The sequence below is a fragment of the Neoarius graeffei genome, chromosome 7, assembly GCF_027579695.1.
Source record: "Neoarius graeffei isolate fNeoGra1 chromosome 7, fNeoGra1.pri, whole genome shotgun sequence".
NCBI classification, from domain to species: Eukaryota; Metazoa; Chordata; class Actinopteri; order Siluriformes; family Ariidae; genus Neoarius; species Neoarius graeffei.
Window position 1 is genome coordinate 42,905,680 of NC_083575.1, and position 17,170 is coordinate 42,922,849.

General features: G+C 40.0%; 1 protein-coding gene across 1 annotated transcript in view; it reads left to right on the top strand.

The window, feature by feature from the left end:
- The first annotated feature begins 607 nt into the window (after positions 1 to 607).
- The window catches only part of LOC132888854 (sodium-driven chloride bicarbonate exchanger-like), a 168,007-nt gene continuing 151,444 nt past the window's right edge, over positions 608 to 17,170 (top strand). Inside the window, exons 1-6 of the mRNA XM_060924948.1 lie at positions 608 to 674; positions 1,766 to 1,888; positions 2,269 to 2,312; positions 2,492 to 2,720; positions 10,946 to 10,978; positions 12,958 to 13,039. Of these exons, the coding sequence (XP_060780931.1) occupies positions 608 to 674; positions 1,766 to 1,888; positions 2,269 to 2,312; positions 2,492 to 2,720; positions 10,946 to 10,978; positions 12,958 to 13,039 (578 nt within the window). The remainder of the gene's footprint in view (positions 675 to 1,765; positions 1,889 to 2,268; positions 2,313 to 2,491; positions 2,721 to 10,945; positions 10,979 to 12,957; positions 13,040 to 17,170) is intronic.

Here is a 17,170-nt window from a genome sequence, read left to right on the forward strand (position 1 = left end):
CCTTGGGGTACACCACAGCTAATATTTGCTGGTTCAGATAATGTGTTCCCCAGTTCGAGATTTGCTGGTTCAGATAATGTGTTCCCCAGTATGAGGCAAACCAGTCTATAGCTGATTTATAAAGCCCTGTTGCTTCCAGTTTCATAAGTTTCAAACAACCCTGCACTATGTAATTAAAGTTCTGCTTTCTCAGTTAAGACTGTGTGTGTTTCGCATTAGCAACATCGAGATTGAGTGCACTTCGCCTAGAGCTGGTGGGTCACTGATTGGTTCAAGTCACCGGTCTTGAGCTACATCCACAATCGCGTACTAACCGACTAAAAATGACCTTTCACCCTAGTCAGTTTACTGCTGCCTGTACACTTCATTTTCCTGTGTGGTTTAAGACGCAGCCCTTTGGTCGTCTTGCGTTCTGGGGGCGGAGCGTGCTGTGAAGTACACCTGCGGAACGGTTGCACGCGCGCGTTCTCACTGTGCGCACATTGAGAGGGAGGGGTGAAGTGAGGAGGCGCTGAAGGCACTTACATTTAGTCAAGGGGCTGTTTTGAGGAAAAATCGGAAAGAAAGCAAAAAACCTTTCCCAGAGCTGATTCCAAAAACTGAAAAGATGAAAACTGACCGTGACGAAGTAGACCTGAAGGGGGCGACGGTGATCGTTAACAGATTCGTGGAAGGTAAGAAACTTGTGAGATGAAGAACCTGTGAAAATGACCGTTATCTCGAGTTTTAAACATCAACATCGTCCTCTCACAAAGTGCAAATATTTGAATTGTGCCATTTTGGTTGATATAAACCTGTATTAAGTCCACTGTGATAAGCTGGTAACTAAGAAAAAATACAAAGTGAATGAAAAAAGATAAAAAGTGAAGAATACTTCTTTAACTTGGTTTTTCAAGGGAAAAAAAGTGGAGAATATTTTTCTGACCCTAAGGGAAACGCTGAAGAGATGCTCAAAATTTCAGTCTAACAGCAGCATCACACACAATGCAAAATAATTTGATTTTAAGTAAATGTAATTACTGTTCTTTTCTACTCTGTACAACTTGGTTTTGGAGCTGACATTTGGTTATGCTGAGTCTATATAAATTAACAAAAAAGGGTTACTTTTGAAACAAACGAGTTTCATTTCAACTTCTCATTAAATAATGAAATTGGAATCTGTTTAAAAAGCGTAAATCCAACATTGGCATTGCTTCCACGACTGATTCATTGTAAGAAATCCAGAAGAAAAATGCAGAGCAGAAGAAAAGAAAAAAATCAATACATTTTTATATAAAACAGTGAACACAAAAACGTTGTGTAATAAGTATTTCTTCTAATGTGAATAAAAGATTTTAGGTTTTTCTTTTCTGCAAAAATAAATCTGTACAGGTCAGAGATGGAGGCAACACAGTATCTGCAGTGTTTATTATTTGAAACCACAATCCATTTTATTTGCCAGGGCATCTACATACAATTCATATATTTTGTCTTGATATAAATATAGAGAACTATAACAATAAGATGTACATTATGTCTGTAACAAAATAACAGGGAATTACAGGCAACTATGTTTGATGTTTCTGATAAATAACCAATATTTCATTTCCAGTCTAATTTATTTTGAAGACCAAATCTGACAGTCACCATGATAGATGAATATTATTCATTGAGACTCGTCATTCTGTGTGTGTGTTGTCTTTAATTTGGGGGGTATGCAGTGTATTTACATATGTGTACTTAGTGTAATGGAGTGCATGTGGTGTGTGTGTGTGCATGTTTTCAGAGCAGAGGGAGCGAGATGAGCAGGAGGAAGGAAGTGAAGATCGGGAAGAGGGTCAGGACTCTCCTATCCCATCAGGAGATGACCTTCACTTCTGCGGTAAAAAGACACACCAAGGAGGTACAGGCATGTGTGTATGTGTGAGTCTAATTGAGCCAGACCCAGAGTTATTGATTAGCTCCAGAGATGCTCAGTGATGCTTCCTGTTCAGAGAGCATGCAACACTGGAAAATTTCTTTGTGATAAAAGGTCTGTGGCATATAATCTCATATAATAAGTATGCTCCCATCCTTTGATAGTTTTAAACTGCACTCCTGGATGAACGTGAATATGATACAGAACAAACAAACAAGTGATCAGTGACAAATATGTGTACATGACCATCCAGATACATACACTTACATGCATGTACTCTGTATGTCTGAACATGTATTTTCTGCTGAGTTTAAATTGCTGTTTTATGGTCATTCTCACTATTTTACTCTCTGTGGTCTCTGCACTTCTAGAATTTGATGTCCATGGCGGTGCCTCGCTCTATACATCACATAGAGTAAGACCTTTTTTTCATCCACAGTCTTTTAACATTTTACAAATATATGCAGAGTTATATTGAGACAATTTAAAATTTTTTATGCTGCGTCTGTAATCAGTGGCTCTGTTATCTTTGTCTTCACATATCTGTGTACATGTATGTTCTGTTTATGCATATGTCTACATGGGTGTTACTAGTATATAAAGCTGATGAATTTTGAGGAGGAAGTGAGGGCTCACAGGGACCTGGATGGCTTTCTGGAGAGGGCAAGTATTCTGCTGCATGAGGATGAGGCATCGCTAGACGACGTGCTGAAGACGATGCTCCGGCACATCTCGCAGGACCCGCACACGGCCGAGCCTGGCTGCAACTTTGAGGCGATCATGAGCTCACGCTTCACCGATGCCGGCTCACAGGAGGTCAATGGTAAGGGAGGGAAAGAGAAAAAGAATGTATGAGTTTTGGAATAAAGCATTTAAAAAAAAATTTAGCTCACCAGGGCATGAGCATACGGTGATTGACACACTGGGGACGCTAACCACAGCCCTCGTGACAGCTATTATTCACTCTCTTCCTTTGTGACCAGTGGCTTCCTCGTTTTGTAGATTTTCAGTGAGCATAAGTTAACATTTTGGAAGAAAATGGCAAAAAATAGAGTTGGAAATAGAGATATAAGGAGAAAAATTAAGAGGAAATAGACTTGGAGGCTGTACAACATGATGTTTGACAGCAATAAAGTCAACCATCCTCTTCCCACAAATCTCAATCGAAAATGTGTTACACAGGGGTCAGAGGTCAGACCTGACTCTGAACAAACCGTGACCGAGAAGTCAGGTGATAGTGGCTCACTTGTGTCCATGCATTTACACATCACCACTCACTGTAACTGTCATAGCCTGCCAGAGGACACCAGCCTACATGGTAGGATATGATCTCCAGTTATCCTTGTCCTGCATTCACTCCACTAACTTTTAGGATGACACTTAAGCAAAGCAAGTCACCTAAAACCAAACGGAACTATGTTAAAGAACATCCAGACGGGAACATTTTAAATACAATTAATTGGCTGTTTTACTTGGTACTAATGACCAGAATTGTTAATCATTGCACAGCTTTAATTCAGACCCAATCTGCACATGCTTAAAGGAGAAGGCAAATTAACCTGTACAGCTGTAGAGCTTAATTGACTTTTGAAGCATGAAAACAGAATTTGTATCAACCAACCCTGCGTTACTGTAGGTATCATTTGGGTGTTTTCTGATACTTTTAAAATGGTGCCAGTGCCTGAACGAATACTTGTATATGTTTGATGAACTTAAAGAACTGCTTTTTTTATTTATAAGGCAAATTTAAACTTCAAATTGAACAATATATATTTAAGCATTTTAACTGTGTTTAAGGCAAGGCAAGTTTATTTATATAGCGCATTTCATACACAGTGGCAGTTCAATGTGCTTTACAGAGGTAAAGGCAAAACAGTAAACAATAGAAAATAAAATTACATAAAATAAAGGGGGAAGAAGAGAGAAAAAAATAAGCATTAAACAATAGTAGAAATAAAATAATAAAATGAAGTAAAAGTTCAGTAAAAAAAAAGCAGAATAAAATAGAATAAAAGTTAAGTTTAAAACATGCAAAGACTATAAAAGTTAAGTAAAGTTTAAAACGTAAAGATGATGATATTTATCAGTTAGCAGAAAGCAGCTACCAGCTAAATGGTAGGCATCTTCTGCTATCAAGGCAAGTGTAATGTTGACTTGTGATGGCATGTGAGGTGCAGTGATGGTTATGGTGTCTGTAATGTGCATTTCGGAGCACCATACAGCAAATATTTTATTCAATTGATCATAATCTTTCAGTTGATTTTATTAAAATGATTTGTGTCTTTTTATTATAATCCCAAATCAGAAAAAGTTGGGACGGTGTGTTGAAATTTAAATTAAAACTGAAAACAATGATTTGTAAATAATATTTGACCTGTATTGCACTCAAAACAACACAGCACATTATTTGATGCATTAGCTCATGATTTTTTTTTTTCAAAATAAACATTTATTTCAATTTTGATTCTTGCAACACATTTCAAAAAAAGTTGGGATGGTAAAGCATTTACCACTTTATAATGTTGCCATTTCTTCTCATGACACTTAAAAAAATGTTTTAAGGCACCCTCTCCTTCCACAGCCATGCCTTTGTAATGTGTGCAGAATGTGGTTCTGCATTGTTTTGTTGCCATCGCATGGTCCACCCCTTGTCGTGGTGTGATGGCTTGAGTACCTCAATGATCCGGAGAGCTATGCCAGCGGGAGTGTATGCTCCTGGTAGGACCACCCATGCTGGACAGGTCAAAGGATAGAGGTCAGACAAATGTGGACCACCTCACCCAGAGGCTAATTGGGTTTGCGTAGGGTTAACACCTCTACCTGTAAAAAGAACAAGTTACAGAAGCATTGACGACAACAAACCTAATCACTCACCTGGGAGAGGAAGGGTCTCCATCTGGGAGACACATGACGCAATGCAGTGAAAGCCGAAAGGAAGCTGTGAGGCCGACTCCCCTTCTGACATCCAGGACACCAACAAGAATAGCTACATGGAACATCAGGACAATGTATGAAGCGGGAAGAACCATCCAAGTAGTGAGAGAGATGAAGAACTATAGGATCGGAGTTCTCGGATTGAGCGAGACAAGGTGGCTACAGACAGGACAGCTAAGACTGTCATCAGGAGAGCAGCTGTTGTACTCGGGACACACAGAGGATGGAGCCCCCCACACTGAGGGCGTGGCCCTGATGTTGGCACCAGAGGCACAGCGAGCACTCATTGGCTGGGAACCTGTCAACTCCCGCATCATCACAGCCAAGTTTACCACCAAGAAGAAGGACATCAGGCTGAATATCATCCAGTTCTATGCTCCCACCAACGATGCGGAAGAAGAAAGGAAGAAGGAATTCTACCAGCAACTGCAGGCAGTGATAGACAGAGGAGGAGCCAAGGACATGACCATACTGATGGGAGACTTCAACGCCAAGATTGGGTCAGATAACACTGGCTACGAGGACATCATGGGGAAACAGGGACTGGGACAGATGAACGAAAATGGTGAGTGCTTTGCGGACCTGTGCGCACTGAACCAACTGGTGATTGGAGGAAGTATCTTTCCACACAAGCGCATCCACAAAGCCACATGGAGATCTCCAGACCAAAGAACGGAGAACCAGATCGATCATATTTGCATCAGCCGGAAGTTCAGGAGGTCATAGCGGGATGTGAGGGTGCTGAGAGGAGCTGACGTGTCATCAGATCACCACCTGGTTGTGACAACAGTGAGACTCCGGCTCAAGAAATACACCAATGCCAACAATAACACACAGACAAGATACAACGTGGGTCTGCTCAGGAACAAAGACACACAAACAGCATTCCAGATCAGCCTTTCCAACAGGTTCCAGCTACTACAGGGGCTGATAGATGACAGTGAGACAGACCTTGAGACACAGTGGGAGGAGAGCAAGAAACTCTGGTGAGATACGTGTGAAGAAGTCTTGGGTAAGAAGAAGGCCCAGCACAAGGAATGGATCTCCACTGATACCATCCAGAGGTTGGAGACAAGGAAAGAGAGGAAAACTGCACTGAACACAAGCCGGACAAGAGCAGCTAAATCAAAAGCACAGGCAGAATACACAGCAGCAGACAGAGAAGTAAAGAGGAGCATCAGGAAAGACAAAAGGGACTTCATCGATAACCTGGCAAGCCAAGCAGAGGAAGCAGCCAGACAGGGTAACCTTAAAGACTTGTACCTGACCACCAAGAAGCTGGCAGGCAAGTTCCAGCAGACGGACAAGCCAGTGAAGGACAAAGACGGAAAACCACTGACGACTGTAGATGAACAGATGAAGCGATGGGGATAACACTTCAGAGAGCTGCTGAACCGCCCTGCCCCTGAATTATTACCCGACATCCCACCTCCGGAGAGAGAATTACCAATCAGCTGCGATCAGCCCACAAAAGCAGAGATCAAGAAAGCCATCATGACACTGAGGAACGGGAAAGCGGCCGGGCCGGACGGGATACCAGCAGAGGCCATAAAGGCAGACATTGAAACCACGACCAGTGTGCTGCACAGCCTCTTCAGCAAGATCTGGGAGAAAGAGGAAGTGCCAGCTCAGTGGAAAGAAGGGATCGTGATCAAGCTGCCCAAAAAAGGAGACCTCAGGGACTGCAACAACTATCGAGGGATCATGCTCCTGTCAGTGCCAGGCAAAGTGCTCAACAGAATCCTATTGGAGAGGATGAGGGAGGCAGTTGACCCCAAGCTCCAAGATCAGCAGGCAGGCTTCTGCAGAAACAGGTCATGCGCGGATCAGATCGCCAGCCTACGCATCATAGTGGAGCAGTCGCTTGAGTGGAACTCCACCCTTTACATCAATTTCATAGACTACGAGAAGGCTTTTGACAGCGTAGACAGGGAGACACTGTGGAAGCTGCTATGGCACTATGGAGTCCCTGACAAGATCATCTCCCTCATCCGGTGCTCGTACGAAGACATGAGCTGCAGGATCGCCCATGCCGGCCAGCTGTCCGAAAGCTTCGAGGTGAAGACCGGAGTCTGGCAGGGGTGTCTGCTGTCACCATTCCTCTTCCTCCTGGTTATCGATTGGATCATGAAGACCACCACAATAGGCAGGAACAACGGAATACAGTGGACACCCTGGACGCAGCTAGATGACCTCGACTTCACCGACGACCTGGCGCTCCTGGCACACAACCACAGCCAGATGCAGGACAAGACCACCCAACTGGAGACCGTATCGGCGGGGACAGGGCTCAAGATCAGCAGAAAGAAAACGGAGCTGATGAAGATCAACTCCACTGCCTGCACACCAATTACAGTCGGGGGAGAGTCCATCAGGGAGGTGAATTTCTTCTTCTACCTTGGAAGTGCCATTGACCGACAGGGGGGCACGGACAGAGATGTCACAGCCAGGATCGGCAAGGCAAGGGCAGTCTTTGTCATGCTCAAAAACATCTGGGCCTCCAAAAAGATCAGCACACGAACCAAACTGTGTATATTCAATTCCAACGTGAAGTCAGTCCTGCTGTATGGATGCGAAACATGGAGGAAGACAAAGACAATGCTGGGGAAGATCCAGACATTTATCAACACATGTCTGAGGCGCATCTACAACATCAGATGGCCGGAGATGATCCCAAATGAAGAGCTGTGGGAACGAGCAGGACAAGAACCTGTGGCCAAGCAAATTCTGAAGAGGAAGTGGCGCTGGATAGGACACACCCTCCGTAAGCCGGCATCCAGCATCACACGCCAAGTCCTGACCTGGAACCCGCAGGGGAAGAGGAAGAGAGGCCGGCCTCGCAACAGCTGGAGGAGAGACACTGAGGCTGAGCTGAAGCAACAAGGCACCACCTGGACAGGAGCAGCAAGGACAGCCCAGAATAGAGTGCGCTGGCAAAGAGTCGTCGATGGCCTATGCTCCACCGGGAGCGAAGGGCCTAAGTAAGTAAGTAAGTATTGTTTTGTTGAAATATCCCTGGGAAAGATGTCGTCTTGGTAGGCACAATATGTTGCTTCAAAATCTCCATGTACTTTTCTACATTAATGCTGCCATCACAGAGGTGTAAGTTACCTTTGCCAGGGACACTGACACAACCCCATACTGGGACAGACCCTGGCTTTTGGACTCGGTTACAGTTTAGATGGTACCTTTTCACCTTTGGTCTGGAACACACGGCATCCATTTCATCCAAAAAAAAAAATAGCTGGAATACTGGTTCATTTAACAACACGTGTGTGATGGTCCATCCCAGATCCCTCAGAGCCCAGAGAAGTTGACGATGTTTCTGGGCACAGTTAACATAAGGCTTCCTTTTTGCACAGTAAAATTTTCACTGGCAGTTGTGGATGTAACTCCGTATTGTAGTACTTGACAAAGGTTTGCCAAAGTAATCCCAATTATATCGGTTATAGATGAATGACGGTTCTTGATGTAGTGCCATCTGAGGGATCGGAGATCACGGGTGTTCAGATTAGGCTTGTGTTCCTTGCCCTTTACGCACCAAAATTCCTCCAGATTACTTGAATCATTTAATGATGTTATGCACCATAGAAGGTGAAATATCCAAATCCCTTCGTAGCCTTCATTGAGGAACATTGTTTTTAAACATTTCAATAATTTTCTCATACATTTGTTGACAAACTGAGGATTCTCGGCCCTTTGCCCCTCAAAGACTAGGTCTTTTCTGGATATTGATTTGGAACCAAATCATGATTGTAATCACCTGTTTCAAACCACATCATTATTTAATTGTTTTACTTCATTACTAGCCCTAAATTGCCCCCGTCCAACTTTTTTTTTGGAATGTGTTGCAGGTCTGAAAAGCAGGAATGGATGTATATTAATAAAGGAAATGAAGCTGACCAGACAAAACATGAAATATCTTGGGTTCATGCTGGCTGCAATGAAATACAAGTCAAAGTAAATTTAAAAATCATTGCTTTCTTTTTTTTTCATTTTTCATACCAACCAAACTTTTTCTGATTTTGTGTGTGTGTGTAGAAATGTATATAATGATTTTATTACTGCACATTTCCTGTAAGGCTTCTGTAATACTATATTTGCAGGGAGTCTTACATCTCACTGTACTGAGTCCATACTGTATCCTAACATTGCAATATGTTCAATATCCTGTGACGTAGACAACTATAATCTTTGAAGAAGCTTACATAGTTGCCTCGGTCATGCACTTTTCGATGGTTCCTTACTTTCGCCATTGCTATAAAGTGCTGGTGACTTGTGGTACTGAATGATTAGTTTCAGTGGGCTTTTCCACTCCAGAGGAAGAAAATATACATTTTGTCCTTTTTGTGCATTTATTTCTTGAGAAATAGAAGAGAGAATGTCAACTGCGCAGGGAATGACCTACCGTATATGAACCCAGGTTTATCGTGGTGCATTTAAGTAGAACTTAAATCTGCATTACAGTTGGGTTCAGTAGATACCAGTCGTGTAGGAATCTGTACCATATTAGCACCGGGTTTCAGTACCAAACCCCTAGTGCTTAATGACTCTAACTTTACCACTGTCCCATTTTGTCATTCCAGCTTATCTGGAATAATATTATGCTAAGACCTTTTTTTGTGTGAGTGTAGAACAAGCTGATAGCTTACCAGTTATTATATCACTATATGATGGGATTTTGCCACATCGAAGAAGTAGCAGTTGACGTTTTATAGTCCATTATATGTAAGCTGTATTTAGATTTTTCTCTTCACAGGTCAAGAGGTATTAGCCCATGTATTTTGCTATGTTTGTATTTTGTTCTTTGTATTTTCTTATTTAAGGAACAGTGAGGAAAGAGACAATTAGATTGAGAGTGTTTTTTGTAGAATTTTGTACCACCAGAAAACAGACGGTTCCAACAGCTGTGCGTGCGTGGAAGGGTTTGGTCAGCATGGATGCGCGTGTGTGTGTTTGGGTGTATATAGCGTGTGTGTGTGTGGTCATGTTTTTATTGGGGACCAAATGTCCCAATAATGATAGGAATATGTAACAATTTTGTCCTTGTAGTGACATTTGAAGGATTTTTTGTTTTGTTTTTTTAACACAAACTTAAGCTATTATTAATTTTTTTTTAATTACTCGTGAAGGTTAGGGTTAGGATGAGGCACAGCATCAATAAGCTGCAGTGAGTTAAGAGGGAGAAAGAGAGAGAGTGTGCATACATGCGTGTGTATGTGCATGTGTGTGTCTGCTTTGTTCCAGACTGTGCCTGTTTATTCCTCTTTTCCTCCTTTATTCCTTTGGGGGAATGTTCATTAATTTGCCTATTCACTCCTAAATGTCCCTAAAACTACAGTAAAATTCATCATGTAGTGTGTCAAGTCCTAAGATTTTATCTCGCACTTCACTCTCAATGGCTGATTCCTTTATTTTAGAAGGCCTTTATATTAAAGAAAAAAAAAATATATATATATATTAAGGTGTTAAAACATAGATGATGATTGGTTGTTGAACTTATTTCAGAACCACATGGATGATCCATTTCTCCTTTCCCTTGTTGCTAGAATACAAAGCTCCCATGTGAGAGAGAATCTTAATGACATGAGTCTGAGAGCATGCAAATGAGCTGAAGTGTGATTGGATTGTGGAATGTGAACATCACAGATATGATAATGTTTGATATTCTGTGGTAAAGCCTTGAATGGAAGCTAACTGTGAGGCTTTTAACGCATGTTATGTGTTTGTGTGAGAAATGCGCGCGCACGTGCACACACTCACTCACACCACACAACAACGTCTTATCAGGCAGCAGTAGATGAAATTATAGTGAAATGAGAATGAAGTTAAATTTGTGAGCTCCATCACATCTCCTTCAACCAAGACACAATTGCAATGACGAGTTACAAAGGAAAATCATATCAGGGTTGGGGTGACGCAGACCTCAGCGTCTGCCTGACAGTCCAGTCTCAATTACAGAAAGAGACATGAGTGTCAACATGTATCGATTTGAATTTGTGTGAGAGGGGAGTTGCAGGTTATCACCTTTTTCTGTGTCTAATCTTTACCCTTTTTTCTTCTGTGTGAACTTTGAACTCTGAGTGTGTCTGTGTCTCCGATTCTCTCATGCAGACAGGTCTCCCAATTTCCTTTTCTATGATAAGGGTAAGGGCATGTGAACAGATGTGACCTGCCTCCATCATCATTGTGACATGTCCCTCACTCCATCTGCTTCTTACATTTTGTCCTTCTTTCTGTTGGAGTTGATTGGATAAGGCTGGCGTTAGATTTAGGTGTAGAATACTGTAGCATTAATAATTGTCAATGAAAGGTTCTCACAGGGATAATAAGACAAACGTGTGTGTGTGAGAGAGAGAGAGTTATATGCATGTAATTCATTTATGGAGATGAGAGCTTTGGTTAATATCTTGAAAGAGGAATGATCTGAAGCGTGCACATTTATATTAGTGTGTGATGGTTAGCCTGGATATCAGTGACAAGGTCTCGGTGTGTCTGTTTTACATATATCTATACCTGTACACTGTAAAATATAATAAGTTGACTTTACTTAAAAAAAATATGCAAAGTCGTTGCCTCAAAAAAAGTCATTTATGTTGATTTAGATAAATTAGATTGGGTTAACTTATTTTTTGTGAGTTTGCAGTACTCAAATTAACTTAGATTAGTTTGATTACATTAACTTATTTATTTTGAGTTTGCAGTACTCACATAAACTTATATTAATTTGATTACATTAACTTATTTATTGTGAGTTTGCAGTACTCATCTTATATAATTTTGATTACATTAACTTATTTATTTTAAGTTTACAGTACAAGTTAATGTAATCAAAATTATATAAGATGAGTACTGCAAACTCACAATAAATAAGTTAATGTAATCAAATTAATATAAGTTTATGTGAGTACTGCAAACTCAAAATAAATAAGTTAATGTAATCAAACTAATCTAAGTTAATTTGAGTACTGCAAACTCACAAAAAATAAGTTAACCCAATCTAATTTATCTAAATCAACATAAATGACTTTTTTTGAGGCAACGACTTTGCATATTTTTTTTAAGTAAAGTCAACTTATTATATTTTACAGTGTACCTATGTGTGTTGCTTCGCAGTATGAACCTGCGCATGTGATCACCATAGAGAGAGCTCTCTATGGACTAATTTGTAAATAATATCAAGAGCTGTATTCCTTTCGCCAATGTTGTTCTCACCCTTGATCATCCTTTCTCTTTTCCCCTCCTATTCATTCTACCTTTCTTACTTTCTCCTGCACTTTTTCTTTGGCCCTCTTTTCCCCTTTCTCAATGGTACTGAGTGTGTTGTCATGGTGATACCCATCAGTCTTAGATGCGAGTGTGTGTGATGTCTTATTGGTGAGACAGTGTAACTGTGTGCCAGAGAAATCCATCCCGCTCACTAAACAGCTCACACAGACGCGCTTGCACACGCCACATATGCACACACACATGCACGCACGCACACAGTTCCTGCTGGCCATCCTGAACAGCTCACACCTGTCACCTTTGCCAGAGGACATGAGCGCGCACACACACACTTGCACGCGTGCTCCCTTAGCCCTCTTGTTTAGTATGCTAGACAGTGCATACCTTCACAAGAGAGGATAGACCACACACACACACACACACACACACACACACACACACACACACACACACACACACACTCATGCAGATTGATTTAATTTGAATTAAACATTTGCTGCTGTCTTTGGAAAGGTCTTCATTGTCACTCACTTTGGCTGTGGTGTTGTGCACTGGCCTGTAATGCCTTGCTGCTCTCAGTCTGCTTCTTTCATTCAGTGGTCTGTGTTTGACCTTTTCATCCAGTTTAATGTGATAAAAGATTAAGTGGTGATAAATAGTTCTTTGTTATTGCATGTCATCTTTATTTCAACATGTGTTTTTGAAATACTTGGTTATGCTGGGGAGGTTGGGGCAGAAGGTCTAAAACCAAATTCCATGTCAATTAAACATGTTTCCGTACTCTTCTGGAAACTTTTGCCTTATCTGTGCATGTATATGTTCCAAAGCCTCTGCCCCAGTCACCTGTCCCAGTTCAGACCCCTCTCCTTGTTTAACCCCAACCTTTCCCCACCATGCAGTGCACCTGCTCTCTGAGACGCTACAGTGTGTGACAGCTACCGCTACGGGCATCCAGTACCAGCAGTCCTGGCTCTGCATCCTGTGAGTTGGCTAGAAGCTTCTTAAGACTTTCATACTGAATAAGCATATTTTATAATGTGCTTATTAATACAGTATTACTATATTAATAAACACATTACTATACCATAGCTATTATTATGTCATGAAATGCTGGTTAAAACCAATGCTTATCTTTTGCATTTAAAAACAAATTAGAAATACATTGGGTGTTGGCAGTGGTGTTGCCAAGAATTAATGATTAAAATAACATGTCAATAGGGCAAAATTATATTATAAAATTAACTCGATACTTCTTTTAATCCTCTTGCATAAATCTAGCTCTGTGCACATACTGTAGTCATCTGGCTGCCAACTTTCATTCAAAAACAGAAAAAAGCATGCTTCCAATGTGTTCTCTCTCTCTCTCTCTCTCTCTCTCCATAGAAACTGGTAGTCAATAAATTATATTATAATAACGATATGTTAATATCCTTTAAGGACGAACAAAAATGCTGATGTGACAGAATTTCAGTGTATATTTATAATTTATAAACAATTGCTTTTATGGTAAGTAAATGTTACTAAAATGACATAGTAATACTAAAAAATAAGTGGAAATCAAACACTTGCACACAAACAGTATAATACTTTAAAGCCACTCCATAACTAAAGGCCATCACCAATGTCTCCATACATGTCTCCCCCCCCCCACACACACACACACACACACACACTACTGTGCAAAAGTCTTAGGCATATGTAAAGAAATGCTGTAGACCAAAAATAGCTAAAAAAAATGATGAAATGTTACAACATTTTCAAAAATACTATAAACAGCAGTAAGCTATCATCAATGAAACAAAGTCAATATTTGGTGTGGGACGACCCTTTGCTTTAAAAAAACAAACAAAAAATAAAAAACAGTAGTCTCTGGTACAATGAGTGCAGTGTTATAAGGAAATGAGCTGTAGGTTTTACTGAGCATCTTGCAGAAGCAGCCACAGTTCTTCTGTGCACTTTGACTGTCACACTTGCTTCTTAATTTTGCACCAAAACCCAGTAGCCTTCATTATGTTTTCTTTTTTAATCTGAAAAGTGCTCTGTTATGTAATTTGCTGCTCAAATCCAAACTTTTTTTTTTTTCTGTAACATTTAATTTTGTGCTGGAAAACGAATGTTTGAACTCTAAAATGTTTTGGTAAAGACTCAATAATGTAGAAGTCGTAAAATAGAAAAAAAAAGTTTGTATAAAAAAATAGGATGCCTAAGATTTTTGCACAGTACTGTGTGTGTGTGTGTGTGTGTAATATAATATATATATATATTATATATTTCAGAAACCCTTTATTTAAGAATGCATTTGACAAAAGAAGAACATATTGAAATTCTTCATCTGTCAGTAAAGGTGCTGAAGTCAGCAGCACGAATCAAACTACAAACATGGCCGCTACAACAACAGAACTACAACAACCAAGATTCACAGTGCAGTGTTTCCCACAGACCAGGTAGCAATTTGTGGTGCTCCACTGTGCCGATGAGGGAATCGTGCGCGGTGGTGTCGTGGCGGTCGGTGGAGTCGGTCATTGGGGTGTATGCAAAGTGTTTACAGCGGGCGGTGTTCAAACACAGTATTTTTCTTCAGAGTCATCTGCTGGGACTATTTTAAAGCTACAAGAAGCATTTGAGATTATTCAGTTCAATCTAAATTCTTTTAAGTTCTTTAAGAGAAGACAGCTAAAACAATTTTTACCAGAACCCTGCTTGGTTTCATTCCTCGACCCAACTTTACATTACAGGGCAGGCCATTAGTTTGCTGGGCTTGATGTTGGTGGAAAACCTGTCTTTTAAATTTATGAAAATTACTCACCAAAATTGAAGTTAGAGTTTAGTTTTTACTAGAAATGCACCGATTGCAATTTTTTGGGCCGATTCCGATTTCCGATTTTCCATGGAGTGTGACCTGCCGATACCGGTTTTGGCCGATTCCGATTTCATTTTTTCAAACCACTTCACAGCACACACAAAGACAATTTTCTTTTTATCTTTTCTTTAATAGAACATTCTGCCAGATTTTCAGTAATAAATTTTCAACACCTCAAAGGTTGAAAACAAACAAAAAGACTTGTTCTTTGTAAAAGCTTTCTTCATGTTTGGTATTAACATATTAATTCCTGAAATAGGAAATTCACACAAACATTTTTCTTTTCCCATTCAATATCTGGCACAAAACAACTTCCCCCTCATATATTATTTGCCTACTGCTATGGAACACACTTTCATAAGCCTATTTAGATATGAAAACTTATGCCTTATAGAACAACCCATTACTTCATTCAGTATCAAAATACAAAAATAATTTCCAGTCATACTTATACCATAGCCATTCTATCATCTTTGTCAAATGTGTATTTGTAGAGTAATTTCCAATGGAATCAAGTGCAACCAGGTTGTAAAACAAACAAAAAGACATTTTTTTCTTTCTCTCTTTGTACAAATCTAACTAGATGTTTGGTAATAGGCTAACGTATTAAAATAACGTATTATATAATATATCCAAATATAGTGAATTTTTTTGTTGTTGTTAACGGCGCGCGCGCCGGAGCCAGTTAGGAGCGCAGGACTGACACTGTTCTGCGCAAGCGCAACACGATCGCACTAGAAAGCATGTTCAAGCTGCCAGTGTAGCTGCAGTCTTTTTAGTTGCGAATTACTAGTATTTCCACTTTCATTTCTATGTGATACACAAGTTTTGATCGGCAGAAAATCGGCATATTTTAATTTTGACCGGCCGGTCGCCGGTCATGGCCGATCACGTGAAAATCAGCCGATTCTGATCAGCAGCCGGTCAATCGGTGCATCTCTGGTTTTTACCTTAGTTTTTTGCCTTTTTGATGGCAATCTTTCAATCATTCTTTAGTTGACATTCAAGGAATAAATTGCAAAAAACAAGCTGGAGGTTTTTATTTTAAATATTGAACTCAACACTTACCTCAACCCAGGGGCGCAGATAGGATTTTTGAACTGGGGGAATGATTCCATTTTGTGTATATATATATATATATATATATATATATATATATATATATATATATATATGTATGTGTGTGTGTGTGTGTGTGTATATATATATATATATATATATATATATATATACATACATATATACACACACACACACACACACACACATATATATATATATATATATATATATATATATATATATATATACACACACACACACACACACACATATATATATATATATATATATATATATATATATATACACACACACACATATATATATATATATATATATATATATATATATATATATATATATATATATATATAGGCAGCACGGTGGTGTAGTGGTTAGCGCTGTCGCCTCACAGCAAGAAGGTCCTGGGTTCGAGCCCCGGGGCCGGCGAGGGCCTTTCTGTGTGGAGTTTGCATGTTCTCCCCGTGTCCGCGTGGGTTTCCTCCGGGTGCTCCGGTTTCCCCCACAGTCCAAAGACATGCAGGTTAGGTTAACTGGTGACTCTAAATTGACTGTAGGTGTGAGTGTGAATGGTTGTCTGTGTCTATGTGTCAGCCCTGTGATGACCTGGCGACTTGTCCAGGGTGTACCCCGCCTTTCGCCCGTAGTCAGCTGGGATAGGCTCCAGCTTGCCTGCGACCCTGTAGAAGGATAAAGCGGCTAGAGATAATGAGATGAGATATATATATATATATATATATATATACACACACACACATATATATACATACACACACACACACACACACATATATATATATATATATATATATATATATATATATATATATATATATATATACTACCGTTCAAAAGTTTGGGGTCACTTTGAAATGTCCTTATTTTTGAAAGAAAAGCACTGTTCTTTTCAATGAAGATCACTTTAAACTAATCAGAAATACACTCTATACCAGACCTGGGCATTTTCTGGCCCGCGGGCCGCATCCGGCCCTTTGGTTCATTCTGACCGGCCCGTGTAAGGTTAATTAGAAATTACAAAATAAACGTATTTTCTAATTTTACCTCATGCATGGACTGAATATGCATTGCTTTTATTTTGAAGTTGTGTTCAACAAAAACGCAATGCGCGCAACATGAACATGACATGAAATCCCACGAAACCTTTTTTT